This window comes from Chanos chanos, chromosome 15 (assembly GCF_902362185.1).
Source record: "Chanos chanos chromosome 15, fChaCha1.1, whole genome shotgun sequence".
Lineage (NCBI taxonomy): Eukaryota > Metazoa > Chordata > Actinopteri > Gonorynchiformes > Chanidae > Chanos > Chanos chanos.
In genome coordinates this window covers 14,303,282-14,317,740 of record NC_044509.1, presented here as the reverse complement: position 1 = coordinate 14,317,740, position 14,459 = coordinate 14,303,282, and the positions used below count along the sequence as shown (strand labels likewise).

The following is a 14,459-nucleotide window of genomic DNA, read 5'->3' as shown; positions in this document are numbered from 1 at the left end:
CTCAAAAAATTCACTAATTTATCTCAGGCACAGCTACAACTATGTTTTAATTCAAATTACTCATGCAAAAGTCCAGAAATCACACAAATTGACAATTTAAGACCAATAAACTTTTTGTACCAGATCAGTAAGTCAGATCTGGTGATTTTTTTTTTCCTCATATCTCTACACATATTAAAACACAGGCAAAACATTAGTCAGTCCAGCCCCAGATGTACAGCAACCATTCATAACGCTTCTCAAATATAATATATACATATATGCACATATATGTTTTTGTTGGAAATAGCTAGCATTCTTTATTAAGTAGGGCTGTATTTCTCCTATGTATAGAGGAGGAGAGAAAACATATGTTTTATGCTGCTATTCCCCAATGGATGCCTAAATAAGATATTTGTAACAACTTTGTTTTTGCTGAGTTTTCCCTTTGTGTGTGTGTGTGTGTGTTTGTGCTGCAAGGCTTCTACAAACACAGTAATTATACCTTGCACTGCAGTCTTTTGTAAATTGTGTTCAAAGTGCAAAGGCAATCAATAAATCAGCCAGAGGTGAAATGTGTCTGGTTTGCATTTTTCCAACGCTAAATAAAAACCAATTATACAAGGCTAAATTTCCCACTTGTTTTTTTTCCCTTTCCTTAGCTAAAATCCTAAAATCCTTGCAACCTGAAAAAGCCAAAAATACTTGAGTGTCTATGTTGCAATTGTTTCCAAAAAGCACCGTCTCCTATAATTTTCAAAGGCCCTAGCTGTCAATGCTGGGGCGATGACAAGCCAACAGTCCATGTTTGTCTTTTGGTCTGGATGAGTCTTGTCACTCAGCAGAGCTGTCCTTGGCTCGCTCTATACCACCTGGTGCCTTCTGCCTTTAGCAACCCACTAACCTGTAATAAGTTTTTCATGTTTTCCACTTTACTGCTTTGAGGAGAGGGGGAAACAAACCTCTTTGTATCCGTCAGGCTTCTATAATAGAGGCAGAAAAATAGACATTTTCTTAAAAGTTTAGTCATGTTTAATTTATAATTGGCAGCTAGAGGCATGGTCACTGTGTCAGTGAGGTAGAGTATGAAGTGGCAGACACGGGGAGACATATGTCATTTTCAAAGTGCTACTTAAAGTTCTTTCCAGTTCCTTATTTCCTTTATATTTGGGTCAAGGACTAGGTACCTCTCTTAGGGAGGACTGTTTCAGCTACTAATGCATACCAGTCATTTAAGGCTTTCAGCCTGAGTGCTGCAACAAATAAAGAAGGCTTGCTGAATATGTTGTTGTCTCTGCTGGAATAGTCCTCCTTCGGTTGCGTATGTTCTTGGTATCCAAAGATGTTTATGCACAACCAGAGATTATGAATCCACCTTGTGTATCTGGGCCATATTCATAAGCAAACCTCAGATGGCCTAGAAGTTATTGTTAAGTAACCGGTGGAATCTTCAGAAAATATTTCATTAGAAAATACTTCCTGCATGTAAATGTCAAGTTCTGACAACATAAAATGTACTGACTGTGGTAAAAAAAAAATAAAAATAAAAAAAATAAAATCAAATAAGAAATAAAAAAGAGCTACCTCCACACTATACAGTTATAAACATTCATTAAATCGCAAAACCATGTTTCTTTTTTTCTTTTGAATTTTTAAGTAAAATTTAATAAGCGTTTCATGTTAAAAGCAAGACAGTTTGGGATTTTCAAAAAAATGCATGACCACTCTCTGCCAATCAAAAGGGGAAAAAAATGTTGTGGACTGCTGGGACAATAGCAAATTTCCATAAATCTAATGATATTTTGTGAAGTTTCACACTATGAAGTGGATGTCAGCCAAGTTTGTATTGTTAAATGTACCCAATGTGCGTTCCCACGTGTGTCAATAGTGTCATTCCCAATACTGTTTACTTTAAAGTTTCTACGGATGGAAACAGAATCAAATTTTTTTTTTTACCTTCAGTTTCACCTCAACGGTATTTTCTTGTCATGGCCAATTCCATCGCTTCCAAGTCACCACACCCATCCTGGCAGTAAGAAATTGTTTGCAAATCACCAGTCTAACAAACTGGGCAGTACTGGCGGTACTCCCTGCCTAGCTGTAGTCAGATTAAAGTTGTGTTTTGACACTGTGGTCATGTCACGCGTCTCTCTAGATGGTGTGGGAAGAGTGAAATAAAGTCGATAAGGGTGAAATGTTGTTGACGAAGACTGGATTTAAACAGCCTGATGAGAGCTTGTGCCAAAAACACATTGAGGATATGATGAACAATATTCTGCTAACTGTGACAAGTAATTGACTTTGGTTTTACCATTTTTGTAATCTGGTGTGAGTATTGCTCTGTAATGAGGTTGCCTGAATGTGCAACAATGTCATTAACAACACAACAAGTGATACCTTACCCAACATGTCTCTCAATATGCAGTAATTTCTATTAAAGCACTGGCTGTGACACTTAATTGTAGTTACAGGAAATACAATTACATAAAATAACTGTACTTTCTCTTTGTTCTTCGCAGTGCCTCCAAAAATCACAGAACTCTCAAAGGACTTAGTTGTCAATGAAGGTGCAAACGTCACCCTGAAATGCCTGGCAAGTGGTAAACCAGAGCCCTCAGTCAGCTGGAGGTTGCTGTCTCCCTCAGGTAAGGCACAAAGTTCCTGTATTCATCTCATCCCCTTTGTCTCTCCGTCTCTCTCTCTCTCTCTCTCTCTCTCTCTCTCTCTCTCTCTCTCTCTCTCTCTCGCCCTCTCTCTCGCCCTCTCTCTCGCCCTCTCTCATTCTGTCTCATTTTGTTTTTATTTGCTTTTTGATTGAATTGATGAATATTCCAGCCCAGTCATGTATCAGACAAAGTTGACGTGTCAGAACGAGTTATGGTCACTGAGAAGATTTCTTTTGTAGTACAAGCTTGATGGTATTTTGTGGCTCTCCAGTGCTACGTAAATGAATCATCTGTTTTTAGGCCTGTCTGTCCCTCTATTGTCTTCCGTTCTGTTACTCTTAATCGGCAGGAAAAACCATGCATTCTAATGTGTTGTGATGCATGCAACTCTATTGTGAAGCGTGTCCCCCTTTTTTTTATCCCCTTGTGGCTTTACAAGGATTTTGGAATTGAAATGTTAATATGACAAGGATGTGACTGCCCTGCGTTTTAGAAGATAAGTGGGGACAGCTTTGACAGAGCATGTCTTGTTTGAACTCCATTATTTCATCATCTTTTTTTTTTTGAAGGAAGATCAACTATCACACAGGTCCTCATACTTCAGTACTGCAGGCAGACTGAATATGAATGTATGTAGTACACGTAGGCCTACGTGAGCATATGTGGCATATAGTATCACTAGTATGCTCATTGAACTTTTTTTTTTTCTTTTTCTCCACAGCGTGTCTTTTCCCTTGCTTTTTTGAGTAAACAGTTTTCATCTCTTGTTGAAATGTATGAGTTTATGTAAATTTTCTGAGACGGCGCTTAATACTGTATGAACACCTTTGCTGTCTGTGAATCATGCAGATTATGTAAGTGACAGACACTTTTCCAAATAATCACACGTTAGATATCGCTCCCACACATTTTCAGCTCGACATAGTTTGGTTTTTTTTTAGATGTCAGATTCTGATCGTGTTTTATGCTTCCCACTTATCCAAATCTAAAGTACGCAAACTAAAAACAGTCTAAAGGCACCTGTTGTCCTTCTGTTTTTCCACGGACTACAGTTAGTTTGATGTAAAAGGTGGTTAAGTACGTTTCAAATGGTGGATCAACGGTGACTTCAGAAGCATGCTTTGTTATTCGATAGAGGCTGTTTTTCTCTGTGATCCTGTCTGTGAATTACTCTTGCTTTGACTATCTGAGCAAATGAACCTTCAATAGTGTCGCTCATCCAGTTAGAAGTCACTGGTGAATTGCATCACATCTCAGAAAAATCATGGCAGCCTATTTCTGTGTTGTTTGGATAACTGTAATTTATTTACTTTTAGATCATAGACAGAGAATCTTCATGCAATAGTGCATCTGTCAATTTACACTAGTGTAATGAAAGCCACCGTCTATGTCAGACAGCCTCATTAAAGTTAATGCGCAGGTCAGTTTGGTTAAACTATAAAATTTATATAACATAAATTCTGCATAACAGAGATGCAGCTCTAGGAAGGATAAATCTCAAGTGGCTAATGTCATGGAACAGAAGTATGACTTTGAGCGTTGTACTAAATATTTATATAATATTTCTAATGAGGTTATATCCACAGGGGTTTTAAGACCAAGTGACAAAGTACTACTGTTAGATAAAGTTCACTTTGCTGTGTTTTTAGGGCAACTTTAAGTCAATGCTAACCAGTTTGTGTAGATTATTTGCATTTTAAATATTATTAATTGGTAGGGTTGAATGAGACGCTCGGTAATTAGTCAGTTGCCATTCCAACCTGACATTCACTCATGGAAGCGGACTGAAACCAATTAAGGTTGGGCTCCTTTTATAGGCCTGCTTGCTAGGAAAACCCTCTGGGGAGAGAGGATTTTTGGGGTGCGCGGCCAGTGGTGACTCTTACGCTCCTATATCTATTTAAGGACGCAGTGCTGTAAAGAATGCTATCCTTTGGCAGACAGCCAGATTTTATTAGATGTTAGAATACACCATGACATTTTTCACAAAAAAACTAGAGTTGTTTTCCTTAATATTCTTGTTTAGGGTTTTGGCCACTTCGCTAATCTCTTGGCTGTATGTTAATGTACGTCGGTATGTGATGTTGTTAGCCTTAGAAAGAACATAATAGAGACATCATTCCCGGGGAGCTTCATCCTCAGCTCATTCACATGCAGAGATCCTCTTCTTCACACATATCTGTTTTATTCTGTTAAGTGTTTTCTGTGATCTAAATCAAAGCTTTGACAGATTTAGTACTCCTCCTAAAAAAAATCCCCAACTGTGAGAATCTATTTGTATTCATGGAACGATTCTGCACTTTCTCTAATGCAAACCAACAAGTGTAACGTTTGGGTATTTGATTTTTGTACAAGAAAGGAGTAAACATGTTTGTTTTGTTTTTTTTTGTCTTTGTTATACAAGCTCCCTCGCTGTTATGTGCAGAATAAGGTAAATAATGACACTAATTATCAGATCTGTGGATGGAACTCGCATAAACTTTGTTCATTACGATGCTGCTTTTATGTTTTGGATTCCGCGAGTTAGGGATGCATTTGTCAGTTCATTTAGTGCTACACACAATGCTGAAGGTTTTATTGGATCATGATTGTATCTGTCCAGTTTATTAGGTGTTTTCTCTAATGAGATAGTATGCCGCTATTATCGTGGAACTCATTGCGGAGGCCAAGCGACGCCTGCAGCATAAGCACTATCTTGTAGCGCAGTTCTAGTTCACCGCGCTCTCTCTCTCAACCCTGGGGTCTTCGTTCGGAGTTCAGTTATTTCAAGTGCTTCTTGGATGACTAAAATAAAGTGGGAAATAAATATCTATCCAGAGGGGCTGGGGATTGATGGTATTCTAGCCTTGTCTGGGTTGTGTAGTTGTCATGACCCTGCACAGTGGACTGCCTGGTACACACAGTCTCTTGATAGATGGTTGGCTTAAGGGCCCTGCAGCTAGATCCAGATGCTCTGTGTTATTGCACTGAGGCAAAGAGGAAACCTTTGTCTTTGTAAATGCATATTTATATGATCGTTTTTTCGAAACTTCTTTATATAATGTTGTTTTCACTCACTCGAGTAGGTTTCGAGTTCATATCACATGTTAATGTATACACTCTGCAGCGACAGCTTACATTACACAGGTCCAGGGATGAATTGGCTAAAAATCACAAGTTAAGTAGGCTGATGCACTGTGAGCGGAAATGTCAAATGCAGATGCCCTGTGTCCTGTAAAAACAATGGAGAACCAGATTGGTTAAGAGAAATATTTTTGCCCAGAATGCAAAAGAGGGTGGTGTTAAGTACTATCTTACACCCACCACCTGTCACCAGTCCCAGTGGTCTTCCGCTGCATCTGTACCAGATGCCGTTTTCACGTCTATATAGCGTGCAGTATCTCCATCGCCTGCTTTTTAGTCCAATCTTAAAATGATATTATTTAGGCGTTAATCTGACAGAAATTAGACTGTTTTTGTTGTGCTGTTTTGAAGAGGATAACAACAGGTAAGTCTTACCTGTGCCAGCAAAAATAGCTAGTGTTTTTTGTTTTGTTTTTTTTTTACTTCTGTGTGAAACCGTGGTTCACTCTGGCAGTTTTTAATTACAGGCAATTGTTAACAATCACATAACTCTCAGTCCTATAATTTACAATCCAGCAAAGTATATCAGTGAATTTCAGCAATCTACAAAAATACTGTTGTTCCCTGTGACCATGCATATAACCATAATACAAAAGCATGGTTACAACTGGTTCTACTTTCTGTTCTAGCTAGAAGTATCACATAACATCTGTCCATTAGAATCTTCCCTACTGAGTTCATAGGGGTTCTTTTTCCTGTCAGATTTGGTGTTTCTAGAGAGCTTGTCCACTCTTTCTTTTTCGTCTGTCCTAATCTGCTCTCTGTCTCCTCTGAGGACTTTGACTATGAGTGTGTGTGTGTGTGTGTCCCCCGCATGATGACACTTGCAGCTGCACCTGGATTCAGCACCAAACAGTTCCCCTCCTCCCCTCCCTGGGGTTTTTTTTGCCTGTCTGTCTGTATGTATGCCAGGAACAGACCTGCGGCAGTCCTGCTTTGCTCCCTCTTTCTCTGTCTCTCGCTCTCTCTCTCTCACTCTCTCTCTCTGTCTTGGAGGGACTGAGAGTCAGTGCTCTGTGGATCCAACACAGGAGAATATCCACTCCCACTCATGCTCACTCTGGGTTTTAAACTCTCTGGAGAACTCTCTCATTTAGATTTCATCGTCTACGTGGGGTTGTCACTAATGGAGCTACCACTTGTAATGACCCTTGTTCCTTTGCGACACCCAGAGTGCCAACGTTCTCTTTATTTTCTTGAATTTGAAACATGTACTATGCACTTTTTTTTTTTTTTTAGCTGGCTGTAGAGCACAGCAGGGAGCAACCTTGCAAAACCTAACACTTGTGATGTTTAGCACAGGCCAGTATCAGAGCACAGAGCTGGTCTTTTTTATACAACCTTTAATGGGAGCTATAGAACTCTGGGAGACTCTGGTGTGATATAAATATGCTTACATGGACATGGATTTCTCTTTATCTGAAAGGTGTTTGTCATAAATGTAGATGGTATGTTACGAAGCAAGCCTAATCAAGTCTGGCTTTCTGGAAATTGTCTAATGTGAACTATGTCTGGGATTGATCCGTCACATAATTGAAATGTTTGTGCCAAAAAGTTTCATAATAACATTAATGTTCAGCGTGACCTGATTCTTAATGCTTATATGACTGGGTCTGAACTTCATGTAGGGAGAGTTAATCATTTGCAAAAAAAAAAAAAAAAAGTACCTTTTTAATGTTGCAGTTAACAATAGGTAATCAGTGCTTTGCTTTCACATGTAGTGGACTTCATATTTACGCAACGGGGGTTGGGGGGAGGGGGGGGAGCAGGAAGCATGCAAATTGTATATAATTATGTGAGGACTTGTTGCAAATAGCTAAGGTTTAGTATTTTTCCTATATGTTGCAAGCGTTAAAGTGCCTTATGTAGCAGTCATATAAACAAAACTAGGTTGGAAAAGAGAGAGGTCAAAAAGGTAAGTGAATCCAGATAGACCGTCTTATTAGCATAACTGGATTTAAGTAAAGCTCTCTTTGTTAGTCGGATTTCACTTACTGTAGTTGACCAGCACCTTTAACCTGCTTTGTGAGATACTTCCCTATTGGCAGCATGGTTATCCCTAGTTAGTTCATCACTAGCCACTTTTCATTGGTTTGGTTTAATAAGGACCTTAAAATGGTTTACTCTAAATATAGAGTGAGTGAGCTCCACTTACCAGACTGAACACATCATGTTTTATTGTTAAAAGGGAGAAAAAAGATTGTTTCTATGAGTAGTTTAGTAGTTTAGTTGAGTGAATTTAATGATTATAGCATGCGATGTGAACTTAGACTTTCCTGTGGTGCAATTTTTAAAATTTGATAAATATTTAAGTTGTACAATTATGCTCTGGAATTTTTCAATCAGTTGCATGTGCTAGATAATATGGGGGAAATTTCAAGCAGAAACACAGCACAAAGGTGTTGACAGCTGGGAGGAAGGTAGTATTGTATTTGTTTGTAATAAGCTGAGCTTTCTTTTGATTGTTCTGTTGACAATCCTGCATCAGGTAAGCCAGAGATACTTCTCATTAGCAAGCTCCTTCCAGGTGCAAGCTATTGTCTCTCCAAAGTTAACAAAGTGAATACAAGTAAAATTGATCCAGCTACATCTGGAGATTTCTCTTTACTTTTTTGCTTTTCATTGAGTCAACCAGGTACTTTTGTTCTTGACAGTGAACACCCCCTCACAGTAACTCCCTTTACTTACATCTGCTCCTCCATCACCAATATGTCAAATATGAAAAATATGTGTGTTTTTTTTTTATCTGTTTAACTCCATATCTGTCTATGTGAATTTTTACTATAAAAAGAGCTTTAGAGTAAAAAACCTGGTATGGCTCTCTTTTTCCCACACTAGGGCATCCACCATTGTATTCAGTGGCTCAGTTATTCATTAATGTCAGTCTCTCATTCAAAAATTGATGTACTTCAGTAGTGGTAGAATGTTCTAGAGAACAAAAAAGGAGCAATTTATTTGGTGTAAAATTAAAATATTACATAATTTAAAAGGTGAATGGTTGAAATGACAAAGGTCATTAAAAAAAAAAAAAGCCTGCAAAATTCAGTATAAATTTGAGAATAGTTCTGCGCATAAGTAGTTATTATACTCTGATGTAAAACCCTGTCTTTATGCTCTTGTTTTTACCAGATGAGAATATTGGATCAGATGATGAGTACTTGGAGATACCCTCTGTCTCGCGACAAAGGGCTGGCACGTATGAGTGCACAGCAGTGAACGAGGTGGACACAGTTGCCCAGACGGTGGAATTAATGGTCAATTGTAAGTTCTGAACGATTGGCTCCCATGTGAGATAGTGGGCTTTTACCTTTCTCAGTACATGCTCATAACTCATGTAGTTATCTCCTAGCAACATTTATTGACTAAAACCCAGTGTTTGGAAGGGGGGGGGGGTTAGGTCATATTTACCACCAGTATGGTGGAAAATTAAGGAAAACCACACATTTGAAATGTGGAAATGATTTTTGAAAATTATTTTAAAATGTGCCTCATTCAGAAAGACTAGACATGTTGGATTTTTGTAAAAAAAGAAAAAAAAACTCCATTTTCTTCAACGGATCCCCTCCTGGCTTTTTTTTTTTTTTTTTTTTTTTTAATTGACAAAAAGGCTGAGACACAGTTAAAGGAAGTTGTAGTTGTAGTGTAATGACTTTTTGTTCTATATACTTCTTTGTTGGGCTTTGCCGTGTGTTATTCTCTGAGAGTTGTTAAAACACTTTGCCAGATGTCAGATAGTTTTAATCAAAAAGGCGCTGACATCTGCATGGTAGGGGAAAATAAAACAGCATGTGAACTTAACATTTGGGACGCTTTAATTAAGATCATGTCTGTACAAGTAAATGCCGCAGCTTACAGAAAATCACTTTGCAAAACGGAAGTTATTCATTTCTTATGTCAATGTGCTTCCTGAACATTTATGTTTTTCACTATATATTTTCTCTTACTGTCCTCATCAATGTGTTGTTTCTCGGTGTTGTGAGTAGACCCTCCCACAGTACTGGAGGGTAGAGATGTTGGTGTAACTTTGGGCCAAAGAGGGACACTGGAGTGTGAGGCTGATGCTATACCAGAGGCAGATTTTGAATGGTACAGAGATGACAGAAGGTAAGGAATTTTCCAACTGAAAAACAGACAAATACACGTGCCGATAATACAGTTCCCAAAGCATTTTCTCAGTGGAATATTGTTAGGTAATCCTTGTCCGTCCCGGATGAGAGGGAAGAAGAGTTAAGTTCTTACATTAGAAATTAATGGACAGTCAAGTGTAGGTCTGTTCCTTGATTTATGCATGAACACAATTGCGTTACCTACCTTTTGAATTTCTTTTGTGGTCTGAACCAGTTTTCACCTGTGTACTTGCTCTTATAGGTAGTGTCTTCATTCAAAAGATATGATCTGTCAGCATAATGAGGATGAGTCAAACTCACGTTCCCGAGAGCCTTTGCTTACAAAGCTACTGTGAACAAAAATGTTGCATTAAAGTGAGCTTTGAATATGCAATTAGTTTCTCAGCTAAGAAGCCAAGGCACTTTGAACAAGCACGAAAGTGGTTGGGAGGTACGAAATGACTGATTGCTTTTAAATTCCTGTGCTAACAGGAACAGCCTTCTGGTTCCCCTTTAATATGTTGACTGAACCAAAGTCAATTAATAAACAAAATAAAAAAAAAGTTTTCATAAAGCCATTAAAGCCAAAGTTTTCATAAGACTTGATTAAATTGCTGTTCCTAACGGATGCAGCATGGTTCCCAGCTGTTTTCTATGCTTGTGTTTGTTTTAGCCAGTGTAAAACTTGTGTCGTCAAAACTTTGAAGCTGTCAGAATGCAACCTCCATCTTCAAAGTGGCTGTGATGTTGTCCAAACATGCTGAAGTGATTCAAGGCTTTCCATTTGCTTGCTCTCTTGCAGGATCTTCAACGGCTTTGATGGCATTGAGATTGAGGATGCTGGAGGACTTTCAAAGCTGACGTTCTTCAATGTGACTGAGGCAGACTACGGAAATTACACGTGTGTCGCCATCAACAAACTTGGCAGTGCAAACACCAGTATCCTCCTGTATGGTGAGTGTAGCACACATCATTGATTTTTCTTCTTTTTTTTTTTTAATTTCATATGACAACATCAAAATTATGATTATGATATATGATGTAGAATTATGTAGCACACCATGAATGTATGTTAAGACCCTCTCACTGTATTTATGCAATCATTATATATAGCACACTATTTATGATTTAGAACAAAACAAAAAAATAGTTTATCTTAAATATGATTTTGTCAGTGAATGACTTGTGGCTGAAATGCTACTTGCGAGCATGCACCAGTGAATATTCATTGTTTATGATGTAGCATAATCTACAGATCTTACCTTTTTTTGTGTCTATTTGTATTTGTTCTGTTCTTCTCTATTCTGCTGGTGTAGAAGTAATTCAGCCTACTAGTTCTACACTATTGCAAGGTTAGTATCATGCATGACAGTGGTGTATGGATCGCTGCTCACCTTGCTGCGGAAACTCATGCTTGCATGATAAACATTCGCTCTTTTCACATCATCCCCTAAGTGACAGTGTGAATATCACGGTCATGACGCTCACAGATATTGGTGAGATCGCAGTACAAAATTTCCCTCGACATGAATTGGCAATATAATCTTCTAGTGGCATCCGACCAAAATATGATTGTCAGATTGCAAATTGGCCACTAGCCGGCCCTATTAGGGAGGTTATTAGCTCAAAAAATTATTTCATAATGTCAATAAAAAATTCAGCAGTATGAGTGACACCTACAGTAGTTGGTGAGAAGACCATCTGGCATGGACAAGCTTTACTCAGGCTTCACCGCATCCTTGTGAGGGTGATGATAACTACTCCATTACGTGTTTGCTAAACATGCTTCTTTTTTCCATTTTTCCCATTTCTCTTTCTCTCTCTCTTCCTCTTCCTCTCTCTGTCTTTCTGTCTCTGAACCTAACCTTCACGCAACATGCACACAACACGGCATGGCTTCACTCTGCCTATGCATGCGTTCATCCTCTTGTGTGTAAGTACTTGTCTTCAGCACAACCTGCATTACCTTACTTTGTCTTTCTGCAAAGTAATTATACACTGAGAATGCTTGAAAGTCAAGTCACGGCATTGAAATGCAGCAAAATGCTTTACTGGGTCAACTTTTAACAAAGCATTTTTATGTTGTCTGTCCTCTCTATAGACTCAGTAAATAGCATGCATTTTGTGTCCTTCAGCCTTCTCTGAACTCTTGTGCCATAGGCAATGCTGTTGTCCAGTTTAACACAATTGATGGTATTAGGAGGTTGTGAAACGCTTTCCCACAGACTGTATATGGAAACATCATAACTGAATGAATGACCTAAATTGAAAACTAGAATGTAAAGGAAACGGGGTGCATTAGCTGTGTCCTCTCTTGAGAATCATTAATTGCTTTGAATTTGATTGTGAGCATCCACTATTATTATAATTATCCTTGTGCAGGGTTTAGCATAATCTACTGTGGCGGTTTAATTGGATAGCTGTCCCAAAAGAAAGGATCCAAAACTCAAGAAAATCCAGAGGAAATTAGAAGTCATTGTGCAAGAACCATCAAAGTAAAAAGTTTAACAGACACTCTTCACAATACCTTGGCATAATATTTGTTTAGGTGGGAGTTTAGGAATTTCAACTCTAAACTCTTTCATACAGCTGTGGGCTTGAAAATAAAACTCATTTGAATACTATTTTATTAAACTTGTTTGTTAGTGTAGCTTAATTTATGTGTATGTCTGGACTAATCTACATGTGAAATATATTTATAACCAAGACCTTTATTCCGCAACAATATTGAAATGTTGACAAATTCTTCTGTCTTTTACTGATCTTTTAGACTAAATTTCAAAATACTGACCTGATAGAACTTGCCTTTTTAATGAAATAGATCTTATTTATAAAAATAATTTTTAATTGTACTACTATACAGTTTTAAATGTGCTGTCAAGTTACAATAACTTTGATTACTCCCACCATAAAATAAACTGTTTCATAACAGCACAGTCAATGATACATGGCACTGATTGCATCTTGTTTAAGGTAAAGGAAAAATAACGGTGCGATGCCCCCTAATTAGTTTCATCAGTATTGTTTAGTACAGTTGCATTCTTTTGACTGCAGGTTCTCGTCAGGAGCTCTAAATGACACCCAAGATGAGCTAGATTAAAATTGAGGATAAAATAATTCTCCTGCTCATTCTGGTCCCATGTTTTTTTTATATGTATCAAGCTCAGCTCTTTTATACCACGTTAATGGCTCCTTTTAGTGCGGTGCATCGATTTTGAATTCAAAGTAGTATCCAGCACCCATACCTGTTATAACTCACCTCATATCACTAATCAGGTTCCTGGGCACTTTCGCTGCGGCGGTTGATTAGGTTGTTTATAGCAAACTGCAATTAAGTCCGACCTCAGTGGTTGACTGGTCAAGGATTCTTTGTACAGTAAGATAATGATAACGGGCAGGGTCGGCAGAGTGCAGTCATAGAAAAACGAGGGTAGCAGCTGCTCTGATGATGCAAATGTGACCACTGAAGTGGCTCTAGTTAAACATTCATCAACGGGATTGGACTATTTTAGAGCCGCAGAATGACCTGATTACACAACATAGCTTTGCCAGAAATACTTTTGGTGTCTCAATTGACTTTAACAGGTAAATAGAACAGCAAAGACAACAAATAATCTAGTTTGAATGGGCCACATAATAGCTCCAGAAGGCATTCACCAGGGGAGCTTTGTGTGCTGAGTCAATTTCTCACATCATTTGCTTATGAGGCGCCAGTTCGTTTTCGAGTTTTATTGTCTCTGCTGTCTTTATTAAGTGCCTTCTTTCATACAATCTCTCTTTTAGTGGAGACAACATCTGTTTTACAAATGACTTCATCTGTTTTAGCAAAGACAGCCTCAGAAAACATTGCTATACTGGAAGGTTTGTAACAAACAAACTATTAAATCTAATAATACTCAAGACTAATAATTAAAAAAAAAAAGACTGATCAACAAATATAAAATAGCATAAAAGAACTAACCTATAGATGTTTAACATTACTCATCTTACATAATGTAGCAAATACTGAATTCGTGTTATGACACGTAACTACTTTTCTCTGACACAGCTGTTTTTGATAGGACAGTTAGTGGGATTTAGGATGAAGAGAACACAGGCTATTTATCTGCAAGACTGGCAGTCATAGGAGATGACTGGTGTGCATAGGCTGGATTTGATAGGAAAGGACCATGGTCGTTTTGAGTGACTGAACCCTTCCACACATTTCACTGCTTTAACAGGACCTGGAGCAGTGCAAGATGGCAACAGCGGCTCAACAGCGACATACGCACCGACCTGCCTACTCCTTATCATTACTCTTCAGCTTCTGCTCAAATTTTGATTGCAAGTGGATGTTCTATGAGGCAGTTTCAGATTTTTTTTTTTTTGTCCCTAGATCATTTGTTCATCCAGAGTCACAAATGGGTGCACAGAAAGTGCATGGGTTCAAACTAACCTCCGTTTTTAATTATGGTAATGATGTAATTTTTTTGGTTGATATTAGGGTTTAATGGTATAACTACTCTCACCTTAAATGTATTATGCTTTTTTTGTGTGTCTGTGTGTTTCTTTGGGGTTTTCTTACCCCAATGAAATCTTAATTTAT

General features: G+C 38.1%; 1 protein-coding gene across 4 annotated transcripts in view; it reads left to right on the top strand.

Annotated features, from left to right (window-relative positions):
• Positions 1-14,195, top strand: part of ntm (neurotrimin) — a 59,058-nt gene extending 44,863 nt beyond the window's left edge. For 2 of the 4 annotated variants that reach the window (XM_030792705.1, XM_030792704.1), the window contains 7 exons: positions 2,499-2,624; positions 8,898-9,029; positions 9,752-9,872; positions 10,677-10,828; positions 11,191-11,226; positions 13,658-13,735; positions 14,095-14,195. In XM_030792705.1, the coding sequence (XP_030648565.1) occupies positions 2,499-2,624; positions 8,898-9,029; positions 9,752-9,872; positions 10,677-10,828; positions 11,191-11,226; positions 13,658-13,735; positions 14,095-14,195 (746 nt within the window). The remainder of the gene's footprint in view (positions 1-2,498; positions 2,625-8,897; positions 9,030-9,751; positions 9,873-10,676; positions 10,829-11,190; positions 11,227-13,657; positions 13,736-14,094) is intronic. The other 2 variants (XM_030792707.1, XM_030792706.1) reach the window with 2 other exon arrangements.
• Positions 14,196-14,459: the final 264 nt, after the last annotated feature.